The 16755-nt window shown below is 43.9% G+C and overlaps 2 protein-coding genes across 4 annotated transcripts in view; one reads left to right on the top strand and one right to left on the bottom strand.

Annotated features, from left to right (window-relative positions):
• The window catches only part of TRAF3IP2 (TRAF3 interacting protein 2), a 39863-nt gene that overhangs the window by 3092 nt on the left and 20016 nt on the right, over positions 1-16755 (top strand). The window contains exons 1-2 of one of the 3 annotated variants that reach the window (XM_046674365.1): positions 7021-7166; positions 8546-9394. In XM_046674365.1, the coding sequence (XP_046530321.1) occupies positions 7091-7166; positions 8546-9394 (925 nt within the window). In that variant the 5' untranslated portion in view covers positions 7021-7090. Of the gene's footprint in view, positions 1-7020; positions 7167-8545; positions 9395-16755 lie in introns of those variants that run through there. The other 2 variants (XM_046674367.1, XM_046674366.1) reach the window with 2 other exon arrangements.
• Positions 2295-16755, bottom strand: part of LOC124246334 (uncharacterized) — a 103908-nt gene continuing 89447 nt past the window's right edge. The window contains exons 2-3 of the mRNA XM_046674368.1: positions 6735-6884; positions 2295-4988 (exon numbers count right to left, since the gene is read on the bottom strand). Of these exons, the coding sequence (XP_046530324.1) occupies positions 4901-4988; positions 6735-6884 (238 nt within the window). The 3' untranslated portion in view covers positions 2295-4900. The remainder of the gene's footprint in view (positions 4989-6734; positions 6885-16755) is intronic.

Consider the following 16755-nt stretch of genomic DNA (forward strand, 5'->3'; position numbering starts at 1 on the left):
TTTCCTTCTTCTCCTCCCAAGGTCACCGGGTCGCCTCCATCTCTGATCTCTCTTCCTCCTCTGTGCTGTCTGCCCAGACTCTTCCTGGCTTACCAGCTCACCTACCACACTGTATTTGTTATGCCCCTTTCCTTCCAGCTGCCCCTTCCCATACCCACTAACACATGAAAATCACAATTTAAATAAGTCTCTCTCCTACACCAATAAAGGGCAAATTTGAAACAATTTCCTTCAAGGTTTCCCCGCTTTCCATGCTCTCTCCTCTTCCATTCTCCTTTCTTCCTTCCTATCCCTTCTTCCTCTCCTGATTTTTCCTTTCTGCCTCTTCCTCCCTTTCACTCTGGGAGCTGGACTGAATTAAGAATCACAAATGTGTGCTTGGAGAAACCTTATCTGAAACAAACCAACAAAAAAACCCATGGGCTGGTTCGAGGTCGTTCTCTAACTGTTTATGACCAACTTCCAACGTGGCAATCAGTCCGTTCTGTTAGTCCATTCATTGCCTCCTTGTTCATCGGCTCAGAAGAGTTCCAGATCCGACTTCTTCAAATCAGGTCAGGTCATGCTGTGCTGCCTCCAGCCTGATGTGACGTGTACTGTGCAGGGAATGAACAAGGCTAGTAAATGTTTCCTGTCTCCAGAGCTCGACGCTGCTTCCAATCTTCTGGCAAACCAAATGGAAGAACTTCTCTGTCTGGGAAATTCTGCAAGTAAACTTGGACGTATTTATTCATTGGAATTTCAACCTGAGCCAAACAGGTCACTCAAAACCAGTTTCCACTCAGCAAACCCGTGTTGTGAAAGTTTGCATGCGTTTGGGCAGGAAACAGAACATTAAGGAGTTTACAGATCTTTAAAAATCCATGACTTTTAGACATTCAGAAAAAAAATTACTCCCTGGGGAATGAAGTAAGACCTTGAGAATCTGTAATTGAAAGTATCTGATCCAAATTGGATCTGAGGATCCTCCTACCTGTGAATTTATATATTTATTTATTATGTCCACCTGAAATATTCATGCTGTGTATCTCTAGGACTCTTCAACCCTATCGTTGACCCAAATAATGCTTAAAAAAATATCCAAGCACTCGGGGAGCAGCCAGCCCTGATTATTTAGGAACTGGTAATGTGGTTTATCAATTACTCAGGCTGCTCACTCCTGCCTGTCCTCTGTCTTTTGCTATGCTATTTGTCTCCTTCCAGGGACATCACACCTTCACTGAATCCCATCCGTCCTTGCCTCAGAGGCGTCCCCTGGAAGATCCCCCTGCCAATGCATCACCATTTATCATCTCCCTTTGTTTGTGCTCTGTCAACCAGTTTTCAATTTATTTTGAATTCAGTTTATGATTAAAGTTTAATGAGATCCAATCAAGTGCTTTTCTCAAATCAAGATGCTGCTGCAGTCTCATCCACATCCTCTGCTGTAACGGCACGAAGGAGAGCGGCCACAGGCTCCCAGCCTGGGGGTTCATTAGAAGACACAGGTGGCCTGTATCCATGCCTCCTGAGTTTCAAGGTGAATGGTTCTCAGACATATTTATTCCAGACGCTTCAAGGGGTTTCTCAGCTCCCTCCATCCCTTTCTCCCCCCCCAACCCTGCAAATAGCTGTACAACTCAATGCTCCCAACTGAGATACAAATGGCCACTTGCACCGGCTCTGGTGCTGACTTGCTTGGATTTGAATCCCAGCTATGCTACCTACTGGCCATGCGATCTTGGGAAAGTTACTTAACCTCCCCGTGCCTCAGTTTCCCCATCTGTAAAATGGGACTGACAATCATACCTATCAAATAGGGCAGCTGTGAGGATGAAATAAGCTAATACATGTAAAACACTTGGAATAATAGTTGACACATAATAACATTTAATAAATGTTAACAATTGTTACTAACAAAGGGTGAGGTTTCTTAAGGATATCCATTTCATTAGGTTTATATTTTGATGCATCAGCATAATCTATATCAGAGCTTGGTAAACTATAACCCTCAGGCCAAAGGTGGCCCATGGTCTGTTTTTGTACCAGCCTATCACTAAGAATGGTTTTATATAAATATATATTTTTTATTGAGATATCTCTGCTTTCTTTTCTTTTCTTTTTTTTTTAAACTTTTTCTTAACATTATGATAGTTTACAACCTTGTGACATTTCAGTTGTACATTATTGTTAGTCATGTTGTAGGTACACCCCTTCACCCTTTGTGCCCTCCCCCCAACCCCCCTTTCCCCTGGTAACCACCAATCAGTTCTCTTTGTCTATATGTTTAACTTCCACCTATGAGTGGAGTCGTGCAGAGTTTGTCTTTGTCTGTCTGGCTTATTTCACTTAACATAATACCCTCAAGGTCCCTCCATGTTGTTGTGATGGTTTTATATTTTTAATGGGTTACTTAAAAACAAATAAATAAGAAAGCAGAGTATGAAACAGAGATGGTATGTGGTCCACAAAGCACGAGCTATTTACTATCTGGTTCTTTACAGGAAACGTTTGCCAACCCCCTGATCCATGTGGTTTGATGGAATGAGTTAGGAAGTCTGTAGGCTAGGTTTGGCTGTGACTTTGGAAAAACTACTTAATGTGGCTAGCCTCCATACAACAGGGATAGTAAAGAGAGACCACATACCCCACCTGTGGCCTGGCTTGTTTTAAGGACCAAATGAGATGATGTGTATCGAATGTGCTGGAAATCTACATGTTGGTTGGATGTGATCTCTATACATTAGGTTCATATAATAGTGTTAGCATCCAGGTATAAAACCAGTGAACATAGTCTAGAAAAAGAGTTCCAAAGCCAATTCACTCATTGTTACAAAACTAATAACAAAATAGCCTTTGTTTTTTGAGAGCTTGATATGGGCAGGCCCTATGGTGAGCACTTCTATCCTCATAATACCCCAATGGGGCAAGTTTTGTTATTTTCCCCATTTTACAGATGAGAAAAATGAGGCCTAGAGAAGTTAAGTAATTTTTTCAGGGTCACACATCTAATCATGCAGCTGGCAGGGAAAGAATTTAAACCTAGAGAATCTGAATCTAGAGCCTGTGCATTTCAGTACTGCCTATTTTCCCACTTCCCAGAAGCATGTGTTGATTCTGGTGAGCCGAGCTGGAAGGTAGAAGCTGCAGTTAACTGTGAATGTGGACGTCAGATCTGTGCACGTGCCCTGAGAAGGACTTGTTTCCCACATCAGCCAGGGTGGGGTCTAATGGACATGCAGAAGGGGAGGCAGGAATAACGGGAGGAAAAGAAGCTTTGGATGAACGGTGAGATCAGAAAGGCAGTGTTGTGAAGACTACCAGGCTCTGTCTCAGGAAACTAATAATTTAATGCGGGATGTGCTGGGGGAGAAAAGGTTGCCAGGAACAGACATGAGCACAGAGTTGGAGGCGCTCGGGGGGTTGACTGAGAGCTGTGTGCAGAGAGAGAGAAAAGGAGAGAGGGAGAGAGGAGGGGGAATTCTGTGAATGAGACACCAGGGAGCATGGTCTCATGGGATGTCAAAACTGCTGACGTCTAGATAAGATCTGTCTGCAAAACTGGGCTATTTCGGGTAGAGTGAGAGAAAGGTCTCAGGCCTGAGGAGGCAGAAAGGAAGCCAAAGAGAGAGACTTGGACAGAGAAAAACTGACAGAGAGAAAGGTGCGGTCAGAATCCAAGAGCTAACGGTTGCGTGCAGTCCAAAGGCCGATGCGATTCCAGAGAAGGAAAACCACCGCCTCTTGGGTCAGCTCAGAGGGAGTAAGACCTGGACTCACGTGCACGGCTGGTGCAGCCTCGCTCTGAGTACCTGGGGCCAGCGCCCCGTTCCTAGCTTGTGCCTACCCTGTGCCCAGCCGGGCAAATGCTCTCACCCTCTGCTCAACGGTCTTCGCATTTGAAGGGAGCGTTCACTGTCCTCTGGGTGGTCTCAGGATTGCCTCCCTTGCATCGGTCCTTAAGCTTTGAGAACATCAGAATTACTAGTGGAGCTTTGCCTGTTCTTTTCTTTCCTTTTATCTTTTAGGTAGATATATGGGCAGTTGGTACAAAATTTAAAAGGTATAAAATGCTCCCTCCTGCCCCCGTTCCAGTCACCCAGTTCCCTTCCCAGAGGCAACCGCTGTTCTGAATTTCTGACAAGATGGCATGTGCATAGACGACCTTAGATCGTCCAAAGGGCAGCAGACGCCACACACTGTTCTGCTCTCTACTTTTTTTTTAACTTAACCACAAGTCTTGGAGATAGTTCCACATCAGTTCACACGGCACTTCCTCAGTCTTTTTTTAAAAGATGCAGAGTCCTCGTTGCACAGCTGGACCACAGTTTTAAAAATCAGAATTTTTCTGCACAAGCGGGTTGCTTCTAGTCTTTGCTGTTATAACGTGGCTGCATGGCCTATCTTTATAGCCTCTTCATTTCATGCAAGACGCATGCATCTCTGTAGAGGAAATTCTTAGAAGCGAAATTACTAGTCAAAGTAATTGCAAAGGGCATACGCTTTTTAAATTCTGGCAGTTATTGCCCAATGGTACAGGTTACACTGCCCTTGGCGAAGGATGAGAGAACCCAGTCACCTATGGGACTGAAACCAAAATATACAGGAGCCCTGGCCCCATCTCAGAACTCCAGGGGCGGGGCCTGGGCTCCTGAAGTGTGAGCCTCAGAAAGGGGCTCTGAACTCCTTTGGGTTCCCCCAGGGATTTTCCGGGGTGAGGTAGACATGGCTCTTGTCCTCCTGGCCTAAGAGGCCTCAGCTGCTCCCAGCCTTTCTGAGCTCAGCCTCGGTGCTGATGTGCCCAAGACTGTCCAGGGCACTGCCAGCGCTTGGGCTCGTGGGGTCCTGGCTGTCAGGTCATCTGTCCCCCTCGGGGGTCAGAGACTTCTCCTCTAGGTCATGGCTAGAAAACAGGGCTTTTCTACTTCGATCCAAGTGCCTCCCTTGTCAGGGGTTGGGGCACAGGCCGTGCCACGGTTACAGCTGCATGGACATCATATGGAAAAGCCCTGGAATAAAACAGGGAAAAATGGAAATAATTAGGAGTGGTGAGATACTGATTGATTTTTTTTTTAAATGTGTGGTATTTTACAAAACTGACATCAAAGACCGAAAAATACAACTGCCATTTCCGACACAACCCACTAATCTGCCTGTGGCCCTCTGATGTGGCATTTGTGTGTACTTATTCTCTTACCCTCACCCTCAGAAGGGTGGCAGGGTTTGTTCTGCCAGTTCTGGTGGGGTCGAGGGCTGGGAGGGGCCCACGTGGCAGCTACAGGCGTGCCCCACCCTCCGCTGCTCTGTGCGAGGCTCTGAGGATGCGCGAACAGACCAGCTGCCTCCCCGTCTGGAGCAGAACAGCAGATGTTCCCATCCCGCGAGGTGGTGAAATCACCTTTATTCTGCAAGTGAGGGTCAAGTCAACCCTGCCCATGGGTGGGACCTCTTTAGGCATGGCCCAGGCCACCTTAGGGCCTGACACTTAGAGGAAGAAAGAAAGGAAGAAGGAAGGGTTGCCATGTGGTATAATTTTAAGAACTCTGAGGACTTGGCCCATCACATCCTCCCTGCTACCCCAATGGAGCCTGACATTCTCACTGTCAGTGGCCCTTCCAGCTACGCAGATCTGTTCCCTCTCTGAATCAGGCATCAATCGATTATTCATTCAACAAATATTTATTGAGCCCCTACTATGGTGCTGAGAATATAGCTGTGAACAGAATAGGCAAAAACATGCCCTCATGATGTTTACATTCTGGGAGGAGGGAGGAGACAATAAACAAACAAGGAATATTTAGGTATTTGTATTTATAACATACGTTTTGTAGTATGTATGATGGTGATAACTGCTAGAGAGGATGGTAAGCAGGGATGAGAGACAAGGGGACAAGAGGGGCATGTATGAATTGTAGAGAAAGTGACCAGGGAGCCCTCACTGAGAAAGTGACAGTTGAATAAAGACCTGAAGGAGAAAGGAAGCAAGCCATGCAGATATGCAGAGGAAGAGTGTTCCAAGGAGAAGAAACAGCAAGTGCAAAGGCCCTGGGGTAGGGCCTTTGATTTCCCGTATTAGTTTTCTCTCTTGAGCTGGATCACAAGCAACTTGAAGGTAGGAATAATGTTTTATATGTCTTTAGAAATGATTTTGATTACCTTTCACTGTATACTCTCTTGTACCTCTTAAATTTTGTTTCACTTGTAGGTATTACCTATTATAAAACATTTTTTAATTGAGCTTATGGCTCAGAAGGGGGATACACAGCATAGAGCTGGACACACAGTAGGGCTCAGTAATAATTTGCTGTTTGAATATTTGATAGTGACACATTGAAAACATCAGGGCCCACTTTGTCTTTTAAAGATTACCCATCCTGTAGCTTTCCTGAGAGGCTGTTTAGTGACAGGCCAGGTTTATTTACTACCATCCAAGGGGCCATTTGGTCCTTTTCCAACCAGTTTTAACTGTGGAATTTCCACCATGGGATGGCCCTCAGATTTCCGGTTACATGAGAGGACTATACTTGTCACCTTTTTTATTAGCTTCCTCCGAGCCCCTGAAAGCTCCTCAGCCAAAAGAGTAGAATTTGCAATTTTTTTTTTTTTTTAAGGGAAGCGTGTCTAAGGCATTCACAGTTGAAAACCCAGGGAGAATGTAAAGAGTCAGCGGTACCTGGAGTGCAGGCAGTGGAAGCGAACTGCATAGCAGGAGAAAGGGGACAGAATTTGGTACTCTTGCTAGGTGGCTCACTCGCCTGTCTCTTTGCCCTCCCGTCAGCCGTGGGCCCACAGACGCTGGCAGGAGCTTACACAACACTCGAGCCAGTGCTTCAGAAAACACTTTTGTTTCCGGACCCGCTGAAGAGCATGTCGTATGGCACGTCCACTTCATAGCTGTAGAAAAACTGTGAGAAAGAAAGGAAAACAATGACAATCATTTAAAAATAATGGTGGAAATATTTGTGTTTCGGGTAGGTTCCTGTTCATTTTTACGGTTTATCAATTTTATCTATTTAGGTGATGAGGTCTCTTTTCTGCAGAGCCAAGGGACAAGAGGCACACCCAGCCTGGACAGCAGCCTAGAAAGGAGACATCCAGGAGAAGGGGAAGAATGAGGCGCGGAGGGAGGGCCAGCCAAGAGTTAGAAGCTGAAGGAGTTTTCTGTTGTCCCAGAGAACAGTACAAAGGTTGTCCGCAGCAGATTTCTAAGTTTGATACCAAGCGAGGGTGCGAGAGATGTTAAATAGTATTCATTTGGCAGGGAACGGAGAGGCAAGCTGAGGTGTCTTCCTATAGGCAGTAAAGATAAATTTGGTAGGAAACTGCCAGCGCCACCTCTGCTCCGAGGTCCAGCACTTTAAAATGCATGCTGTCATGTTGCCATTGGGCTGGGTACAGGGCTCAAGAGAAAGTGAATTCATATTTTTTCAAAACTTGTCTTAGAACAATAATTGATGTACATCATGATTTCAGATACAGTAAGTCCTCAGTAAATGTCTGAAATTCTCCATGGATCTAAAATAGAAATTTAAAAATTCACCACCACCGGCACCACTGCTTTTCTTTGTAGGGAATTTGAAGGATGCTATGTACAGGGCTTGCATAGAACGAACCTCAGGGACTTTTTTCCCCCACTCCTGCCCTCCCACTCCACCTGCTCGGGAGCCTTCTGCAGGCCTCCAGTCACTCCTGTGCTGTCTTGTCCCTGGCCTGCCTCCTTCCTTCCCCTGGAGCCTTGGCGTCCTGGGGCATCATCTCTACCCATCTAATGATAAGAGGAGGCTAATTTTCTTTCTCATTTTGTTATGTTGATTAAGAGTTCTATTTTTATATTCCTAGACAGTCCAATATTACCTGGACTGTGGGCTGAATGCTCAGTGGGCTAAAGGCTCGTTTAGCAAGCCCTGCAAGTTCAGCTACCACATCACAAACCAGATGGGCATGGCTACCTTAATTGCAGGAAAATGCCGGAGGGAATTAAGTCCTCCAAACAACCTATAGTTGTTAGGTGGAAAATGTCACTTTGACCTTTTATTCAGTGCTTTTTAACTCAGGCTTTCTTTTTCGTTTTTAAAAAAATTTTGATGAGGCAATAGTCACACGAAGCAAAATTTTAAAAGTTCAAAAGGGGAAAATTCCCCCTCTCCCTACCCCCCCCCCAGCTTATTTCCATGCTCAGAGGAAACCAGTGTACACATGTCTTGTGTATGCTCCACACATGTCTTATACATCTACAAGCACACACGAAGCAGCCCACATTATGATAATTTCTCTTTCCTCTGGCCCTTGATTTTCAGCTGTGTCTTCCCCTTGCGCTGTCTACCACACGATGGTCCAGCCATATTCTTTGAATCGCCTTCCAGATAAAAATATCTTAATAAGCATCAGTGCCTTTGCCTGGAGGATAAGGGAACAGCTTTATGTGATTGGGGCTCTGCAAGCACGTTGGTGTCACACGACTGTTAATTTAAACCACATCTTGAACGAGGTCTCTTAAGGTCATAAAGTGAGGACTCCATGAAAAGATCTGTCTTCTAAGGCTGTGGCGTGTTTTCTCTTGTTCCAGAAACTAGAATGCGCCGAAGCATTCCCGTGGAGGTTGATGAATCAGAACCATACCCAAGTCAGTTACTGAAATCAATCCCACAATATTCCCCGGAAGAGGAATCAGAACCACCTGCTCCGAACATAAGGAACATGGCGCCCAACAGCCCGTCTGTGCCCCAAACCCCTCACTATTCCTTGGGAGACTTTTCCCAGGCTTACCCACCCCTGAAACTTGCAAATCACCGGCGCCCTGTGTCCCAGGAGGTCACCTGCCTGCGCACTAAAGTTCTGGAGGAGAGCGAAGACAGCTTCTGGAGGAGACACCCAGACCCGGGCAAAGATCTTCCCTCGGGCTCTTCTGCAGCCAGCGAGTCTGAGTCTGAGTCTGAGTCTTTGGTTGGAGCCTTCCCACCGGAGCATCAGTTTTTATTTATGGAAAAACGTAATCAATGGCTGGGATCTCAGCTTTCAGCAGCTTCTCCTGACACTGGCCATGACTCAGACAAATCAGACCAAAGTTTGCCTAATGCCTCAGTAGACTCCTCGGGCAGGAGCCAAGAGACGGCCCCACAGCCCCAGCTTCAGCCCCACAGGAACCGAGCAGCCCCGGATCTGCCTACAATAGACACGGGGTATGATTCCCAGCCCCAGGACGTCCTGGGCATCAGGCAGCTGGAAAGGCCCCTGCCCCTCACCTCCGTGTGTTACCCCCAAGACCTTCCCAGACCTCTCAGGTCCAGAGAGTTCCATCAGTTTGAACTTCAGAGGTATCCAGCGTGTGCACAGATGCTGCCTCCCAACCTCTCCCCACAGGCTCAGTGGAACTATCATTACCATTGTCCCGGAGGTCCCGATCACCAGGCGCCATGTAAGTGAGTTTTACGTTGCGTCGCATCACTAGACAGAATGCAGGGAGGGCCTTCTTCTTCCCATAGTGGCTTTCCATGTGTGGTTCCATTTGCAAGGGGCTTTAGAAGAATGCTTTATCTTAGCCCAAAGCTGTCCCACTTGGGACCCGCTTCTCCAGGAACCTTTAAGGAAAAAACAAATTCCTCTGCTAGGTTCGTTCACCTGCCTAGAGGTAGGAAGATGAGCCAAATGATTTTAAGAAAGCTTGTTTGTTGTCTGAATTCTTGAGCATCTGGGTTCTTCCCCATCTGCATGCTTCTTTCCCATCTTAGATTTGGCAGAGAAAGGGGCCTTCTGTCAAAAAAATCAGAAGGTGCCCAGAATGTCACTGAGACTCTGGATTCATGCCATTATTGAAGATCAGGGTGCTCCCGATTCTCTTGCTTGAACCCCTTTGGCGACTTGAGCCATCGGCCTCTATCTTCTGTTCTAGCCACGCCCACGGACTGGTGTCCCCTCAGCTTGTCCAGCTGATTCACATGTCCAAGCATTTGCCCATGTTCTTCTCTCCGTCCAGGATGTTCTTCTCCTTCTTGTGCGTTTGACCCAGTTTTATACCTCTTTTATTTTTTTTACAGCTTTATTGAGATTTAATCTCAACATCCTGTAAGGTTTCACATACTATAAGGTTCACCCTTTGCTCATTTTAAGTGTACAAGTCAATGAATTGTAGTATATTTACAGAGTTATACAACCATCACCATATGTCCTTTTGTTTGTTTGCTTGTGAGGAAGATTTGCCCTGAGCTAACATCCATTGCCAATCTTCCTCTTTTTTTTTTTTTGGCTTGAGGAAGATTAGCCCTGAGCTAACATTGTGCCAATCTTCCTCTACTTTGTATGTGAGATGTCGCCCCAGCATGGCTGATGAGTGGAGCAGGTCCACACCTGGGATCCAAACCTGCAAACCCAGGCCACTGAAGCAGACAGCGTGGAACTTTAACCACTCGGCCATGGGGCTGGCCCCCGATATATGTCTGTTAAGACTCAGCTCAAGTGTCCCTCTGGAAACCTCCCCAGATCAGTCCCTCCTTCCGGTTCTCTCTTTCCTTGTGCTCTGCCTGTTGAGGCTCCTACTACCAGTATGGCACCTACTTAGGGACTTTTCTACCTCTCCTGCCAGACTGCAAACTTTTGCACATCAGCAAAGGTATATTTTCAATCCATAATTCCCCAGCATTTAGCACAGTGACTAGCACACGCTAGACTCTCAATAAATTAGTTCTGAACGAGTGAATGAATGAATAATATGTATCAGCGCATTAAGCATCTCTGAAAGTGATAAAGTCTTAGATTGAGATAAAAAGCCCATCACAGTTCTGGATATTAAATCTCTACTGAGGCCACTGGAAAATAATGATAGGGCTTTACAGATTACATACAGGCCTGTGAGATGTGACATTTTTCTTAGAAAATAAATGCTGTACAAAGGGCAGTTCAAATGGTATAAGAGTCTGACCACGGGCCTGATGCCCAGCTTTAAAATAAATTATAGAAATAATTACAAATGCTGTAATCAACCACGATTTATGTATTTGCACATGTACACTTAGTATAAAGCTTCCAAAAGTGAATGGAGCAGTATAGTAATTCATAATTTAAAAAAAAAAGAAGAAGAAGAAGGAAGGAAGTTGAATTAACTTAGAAGAAATAGATAAGAACAAACATAAGGTTGGAGTGAGGCCAGGAGCTGGGGAAGCAGCAGGATTTGGAGAGAAAGAGCCCCTGAGGACGAAAACTGGGCCCAAGGTGTTGGACTTGGGGAAGTCAACTGACTGGGGCTGGTGGACACCACTGCCTGTTCCCAGTGCCCAGGAGTGGGAGGGTGGGTGTGGTGACAGAGTTCCTTCAGCATGAATCACTGAGAACTGAACCGTGGCAGGGTCTGGGTTGTGTTTATTTCTCAATGATTTCCAGGTTAAAAGGGATTAATTTTGTGAGAAGAATACCACAGACTACTTTTTTTTAAAGCATTCTACCTGCATTTAACTTTTCTGATAACAGTAATATTTGTTCACTCTCAAAATTGAAATATGCCCAAAAGTCCCGTTCATATTTCTGTTACCCAAATGTAATTCCTTATTGGGGTTTTGACATATTTATTTCTGGTTTTTTTCTTTGAATATATATTTACTGTAAAGTTAAAATAATCTCCAGTGACATTCAGTGTACTTCTTCCAGCATCATTTAAAAACGCTGCATATGGGGCTGGCCCCGTGGCTGAGTGGTTAAGTTCTTGTGTTCTGCTTTGGCAGCCCAGGGTTTTGCTGGTTCGGATCCTGGGCACGGACATGGCACCACTCATCAGGCCATGCTGAGGTGGCGTCCCACATACCACAACTAGAAGGACCCACAACTAAAATGTACAACTATGTACTGGGGGGATTTGGGGAGATAAAGCAATTAAAAGAAAAAAAGAGGATTGGCGACAGTTGTTAGCTCAGGTGCCAATCTTTTTTTTTAAAAAAAAAATGCTGCATAGCATTTCAGCAGATGGATCTACCAAGTTGTTTTTAACCTATTCTCTATTATTGGACATTTTGAAGAGTTTCCAGTTTCTGATCTGATAAGCGATGATATGACAGACATTATGGACATAAGTTTTTATCTGCATTTCTGGTTAATTCCTTAGATTAATGTGTAGAGTATGAAGACTTAGTCAAGGGCTTTGTGTTCCTAAGTCCCAAGCAGTTGCCTTTATCCACTCACAGGAGAAAGCCTCATCGTGATAGACAAAGAAAGCATTGTCTCATTATAATTTGAGGGTCCCAGGAAGATCTTCCCACTTGAAAGTATTTTTCCCGTGGAAGCCTGAAATGGCACCATTAGCAATCCGGTCTTCGGAGGTAAGCATTGTCTCCTCCGGGCAGGCTCTTCAACAATGCAAACACTCCGCTGGGAACACTTTGAGTCTCTAATACCTCAGGACCTGCTCTCTTTCATCAGATCCCTGTCCCTGGATCTCTATATTATTTCCTTCTATTGAAGGCGGGAGGAGACTGCTGCCTAGAATCCTGGGAGTGAAGAGAGGTGATGAAAGGCAGAGAGAAGTTAGACGGGAGAGGGGAGCAATTCACAGAAGAGAATATAAACAGCCAATAAGCATATGAAACCAAGCTGAGCATTACTGAATTTAAGAAAAATGTATATATGCAACATTTTTAAAGATACCTTTTTCCTAATTAGGTGTGCAAAGATAAGAAGCCTCAGACCACCAGTGTTAGTGGGGTTATGGGGAAATGAACACTCCCATAGACTCTTGGTAGGAGTGTAAATTGGTACAATCTTCCAGAAGGCAATCTCACTATTGACCAAAGTTTTAAATGTGCTTCCTCTTTGGCTCAGCAGTCTCACTTGTAGCAATCTATCCTGTAGAAACATTAAATGAGCATATAAAAATATACAAACAAGGATGCTTACTAAAGCATTGTTGTATTAGAGTAAAAATGAAAACACCTAAAATGCCTGTCAATAAGAGGACAGATAAGTAATTTGTGATTTATTTATACAATGGACTACTAGGCCTCTGTTACATAGAATAAGATACACATTCTGACATAAAAAAGATTAAGTGGAGAGGCTGGGCCCATGGCCCAGTGGTTGGGTTTGTGTGCTCTGTTTCAGCAGCCCAGGGTTTCGCCAGTTTGGATTCTGGGAGCAGACCTAGCACCGCTCATCAGGCCATGTTGAGGCAGCATCCCACATAGCACAACCAGAAGGACCTACAACTAGAATATACAACTATGTACTGGAGGGCTTTGGGGGTAAGAGGGGAAAAAAAAGGAGAAGATTGGCAAGAGATGTTAGCTCAGATGCCAATCTTTAGGAAAAACAAAAGATTAAGTGGAAAAGCAAGATGCAGTGTTGATCCCATATGTGATATTTTAAAAAAATATATGTGTTTAAAAAACATACATTAAAAAGTCTGGAAGAATTGCCCCAACTGTTAACAGTGATCATGGAGGGTGGGGGTCAGGGAATTAAGAGGCAGGGAGAGTATCCTTCTAACTTTATATACTTTCGTTAAATTTGTTATAGCAAACAAGTATTACTTTTATAATTAAAAAATAAGTAAAAATTAAAAAGAAGGAAGAAAGGTGAGGGGAAATGAGAGTGTACAGGTGGGCTTGTCGTAATTCACTCTGCATGAGCCTTGGCCCTGGCTCCCCAGGGCATCCAATCACAGAAGGAGGGTCAGTTGGGCCCATTTGGTCAGGAAAGACCAGGGCTTATGGTTTTTCTTCTAGGCTTCACAAGCCCAGAACATCTGCAAAGCCTCCAACAGCAATGGTTCCCATGAAGGTTGCTGCGAGGATTCAGGGGGATAATGTGTTAAAGGCACTAGGAAAGTGGCTGGCTTGTACTAAGCCCTCAATAATGAGCAGCTCTTAGTTATTATTATTATTATTTAAGTGGATCCTGCAGCCCAGCTCTGTCGAGTGCCCTGCTCCTTCCAGATCCCTCTTGCTGGCACAGATTTTAGCATTCAAAACGGGTGTACAAATGCTTAGTTTCATGTCAGGGCTATAACTGCACTTAATTGCCAACAAAACCACTTCAAAAGAGCTGTTCACCTAAGGGATGTTCATGCAGATGGAAACCATGGCTACGTGGTTCTCCTCAGCGTTAGAAGAGCGTTACTTCCTTATCCATTAATGAAAATATAAATAAATAATGATCACCATGCAAATGGCACACCTTAGCCTTTGCAAGTTAAAGCAAAAATGGTTACTGGTCCCCCCTTTCATGTAAAAGAAGAAAAAGTTTTCAAAGCAGGTGAAAACAAGAAGTGGAATAAGACTATGTTTCTTCCTCACCCAACCCCCTGGAGAAGTTGGCCTCATACGGCCTCAGAATCCTTCCACTGAAGGTTACCAGAATAGAGATCATGGCTGCACAACCAAATAAAACCCATGATGCAAATAAATTGGAAAAAAATGAATATAATAAATCGACTGAGCCCTTATTTTACTGTAAAATTCTTGCTTTCTCTACCAGGGAGATTGAATAAAGTAAAACTGTGGGCACATGCCTACTATTGCTCCTATGGAGCCAAAAAGTGCTTATTTGTCTGCTAGCATGCATGCACAATTAAAAGTATGGAAAAAATTAAACCAGATGGAAGACATGATCAAGAAGGGAGTTGCCTTTCAGGACCCACAGCTGCTTACAGCTGTGGGAGTTCCTGTGACAGTTTACGTTGGTCATTTTGTTTCCTGCTAAACTGACTGCATTATATCATGATTTTTTTGACAACTTAAAAATCAGATTTTATTTTCTCACTCATAAACTCTTTTAATACCATTCTTAATAAGGAAGAAAAATGTTGAATGTTTTGACCAATAAGTGGAAAACCTCGTTTAGGATTTGGTTTACAAATTCCAAGTGGTAAAAGCCTAGTAACATGAAGACCGTGTGTAACCAGGCCAAGAGGATCATAAGATTGACAAATAACATACAGTTCTGGGCACCCATTTATGATTGTGCAAGATCTGTATTTTTGTTTTGTGGTTAACACTGCCTCAGAATTGAGGAGTTACCACGCTAACAAATCATTTGTCTATCATATCACCCACCGCCTTCTATTCTCCATTTCCTCCAGAATAAACTCTCTTGATGGAATTTTAGGCACCCAGGACAAGTCAGTGGGGGAGATATTTTTGGGCAGTCATTCTTAAGTCTACCATGTAGGTGGCTGCCCACTTGCATGCCTGTCCTTCTCACACACTAACGAGTGTAGGTTTGTGTTTCAAAACAGACACCCACAGACACGCAAATTTTCTTTCCTTCTCTCTCCATTTATTTTGAGCTACTCAAGGGAACTGTATCCTATTTATCTCTGTTTACCCAGTGCCTAGCCATAGCGGTTCAATAAATATTTGTTGAATGAATAAAAAGAAATCTGTTCCCTACTTCCTGGGGAAAGGAGTGGTCCCTAATCATGAGTAGAGCCTTTGTGATATCAAACCTTGGAAAAGCCATCTTTAATTGTCTTATGGGAGAGGGGAGGAAGGGAGGGAGGTCAATGAGATTTGGAAACAGAACTTGACCATTCATTCATTTATCATTTATCACAAATATTTATCCAGTCCTGTGCTAGGCACTGAGCGTACAGTGGTGAATATGACACATGGCCCAGTTTTCATGGAGTTCAGAGTCTACTGGAGAGACAGATAAGTAGAAATCAGCAAATAAAAGCACAGAGTATAAATGCTTTGAAGGAAATAACTAGGTGTTAGAACAACATTAATAGATAGCATGGCTGGAGGAAGACACATTTGAGCTGAAATCTACAGGATGAGAAGGTTGAGGAAGCAAAGAGCTTGGTGTAGCTAAGGTACCAAAAGCAAGCCAGTGGGGCTGGAACAAGGTGAGCAGGGCGAGAATGATATGCCAGCAGATGAAGGATGCAAGGACCGTGGTAGCGAATTGGATTTTATTCTAAGTTAAACTTCTTCTTTAGGAAAACAGAAAACTGAACTCCATAATCCTGAATAAAGAGCTCAGAACAGTACCTGACACATGGCAAGTCCTCAATAAATGCTCGCCATTATTATAGATACAGTACCCAACGAAACTAGCAAGCCTTGGTCAAAAGAGTAGAATGGGATGATTAAACTTGAACAATGAAAAGGTACTCATTTACCTGATAAGCATAGTTTTCATTTAACAACTTTTCCACACAACCAGCCAAATTCCAGACAAAAGCAGTCAAATTCCATTTACAAAAGGGAAAGCTTATTTTTGATTGATCCTCTGATATCCAATATTTCTTTGTTTTAAACAATCAAAGGACGGCATAGAGGACTCTACTGTCAGTACCTAATTTTAAAAATAGATGAGGTGGATCATTTTCATCTGCTCACGTAAACCAGTATAAGTTTTTACCACAGGTGGCCATTTCAGAAATGAAAGTTCCAGCTAATCAAACACTTAGCTCACAAGCCTTAGTGATTTTAATGATATGATTTGTTGCTATGAGACAAAAACATGTTGTGCGGGAAATAATCTGTTAGAAATCATATGACCTTCATTCAAAGGCTTTGATTAACAGCACTAACATCCGCTCTCTGGAAAAAAAATAAACCCTATGATTAGAGCTTAGTAGTCCTTTTAAAGCAAATAAAACATTATTAGCCACTTATTAATGGATGTGGGAAGCAAAAATGGCTCCAAACATTAAAAACTCTCAAGGCCACTGGCAAAGTTTCTCCTCTTTTACCTTTTCTTTTCCTTCCTAATCCCAGAAAGAGATACTGAAAAAAATAACCCAAATGGACAGCAGATGAGAAGTAGCCAGTCTAGAAGACCCAAGACCTA

This window comes from Equus quagga, chromosome 11 (assembly GCF_021613505.1).
Source record: "Equus quagga isolate Etosha38 chromosome 11, UCLA_HA_Equagga_1.0, whole genome shotgun sequence".
Taxonomy (NCBI): domain Eukaryota; kingdom Metazoa; phylum Chordata; class Mammalia; order Perissodactyla; family Equidae; genus Equus; species Equus quagga.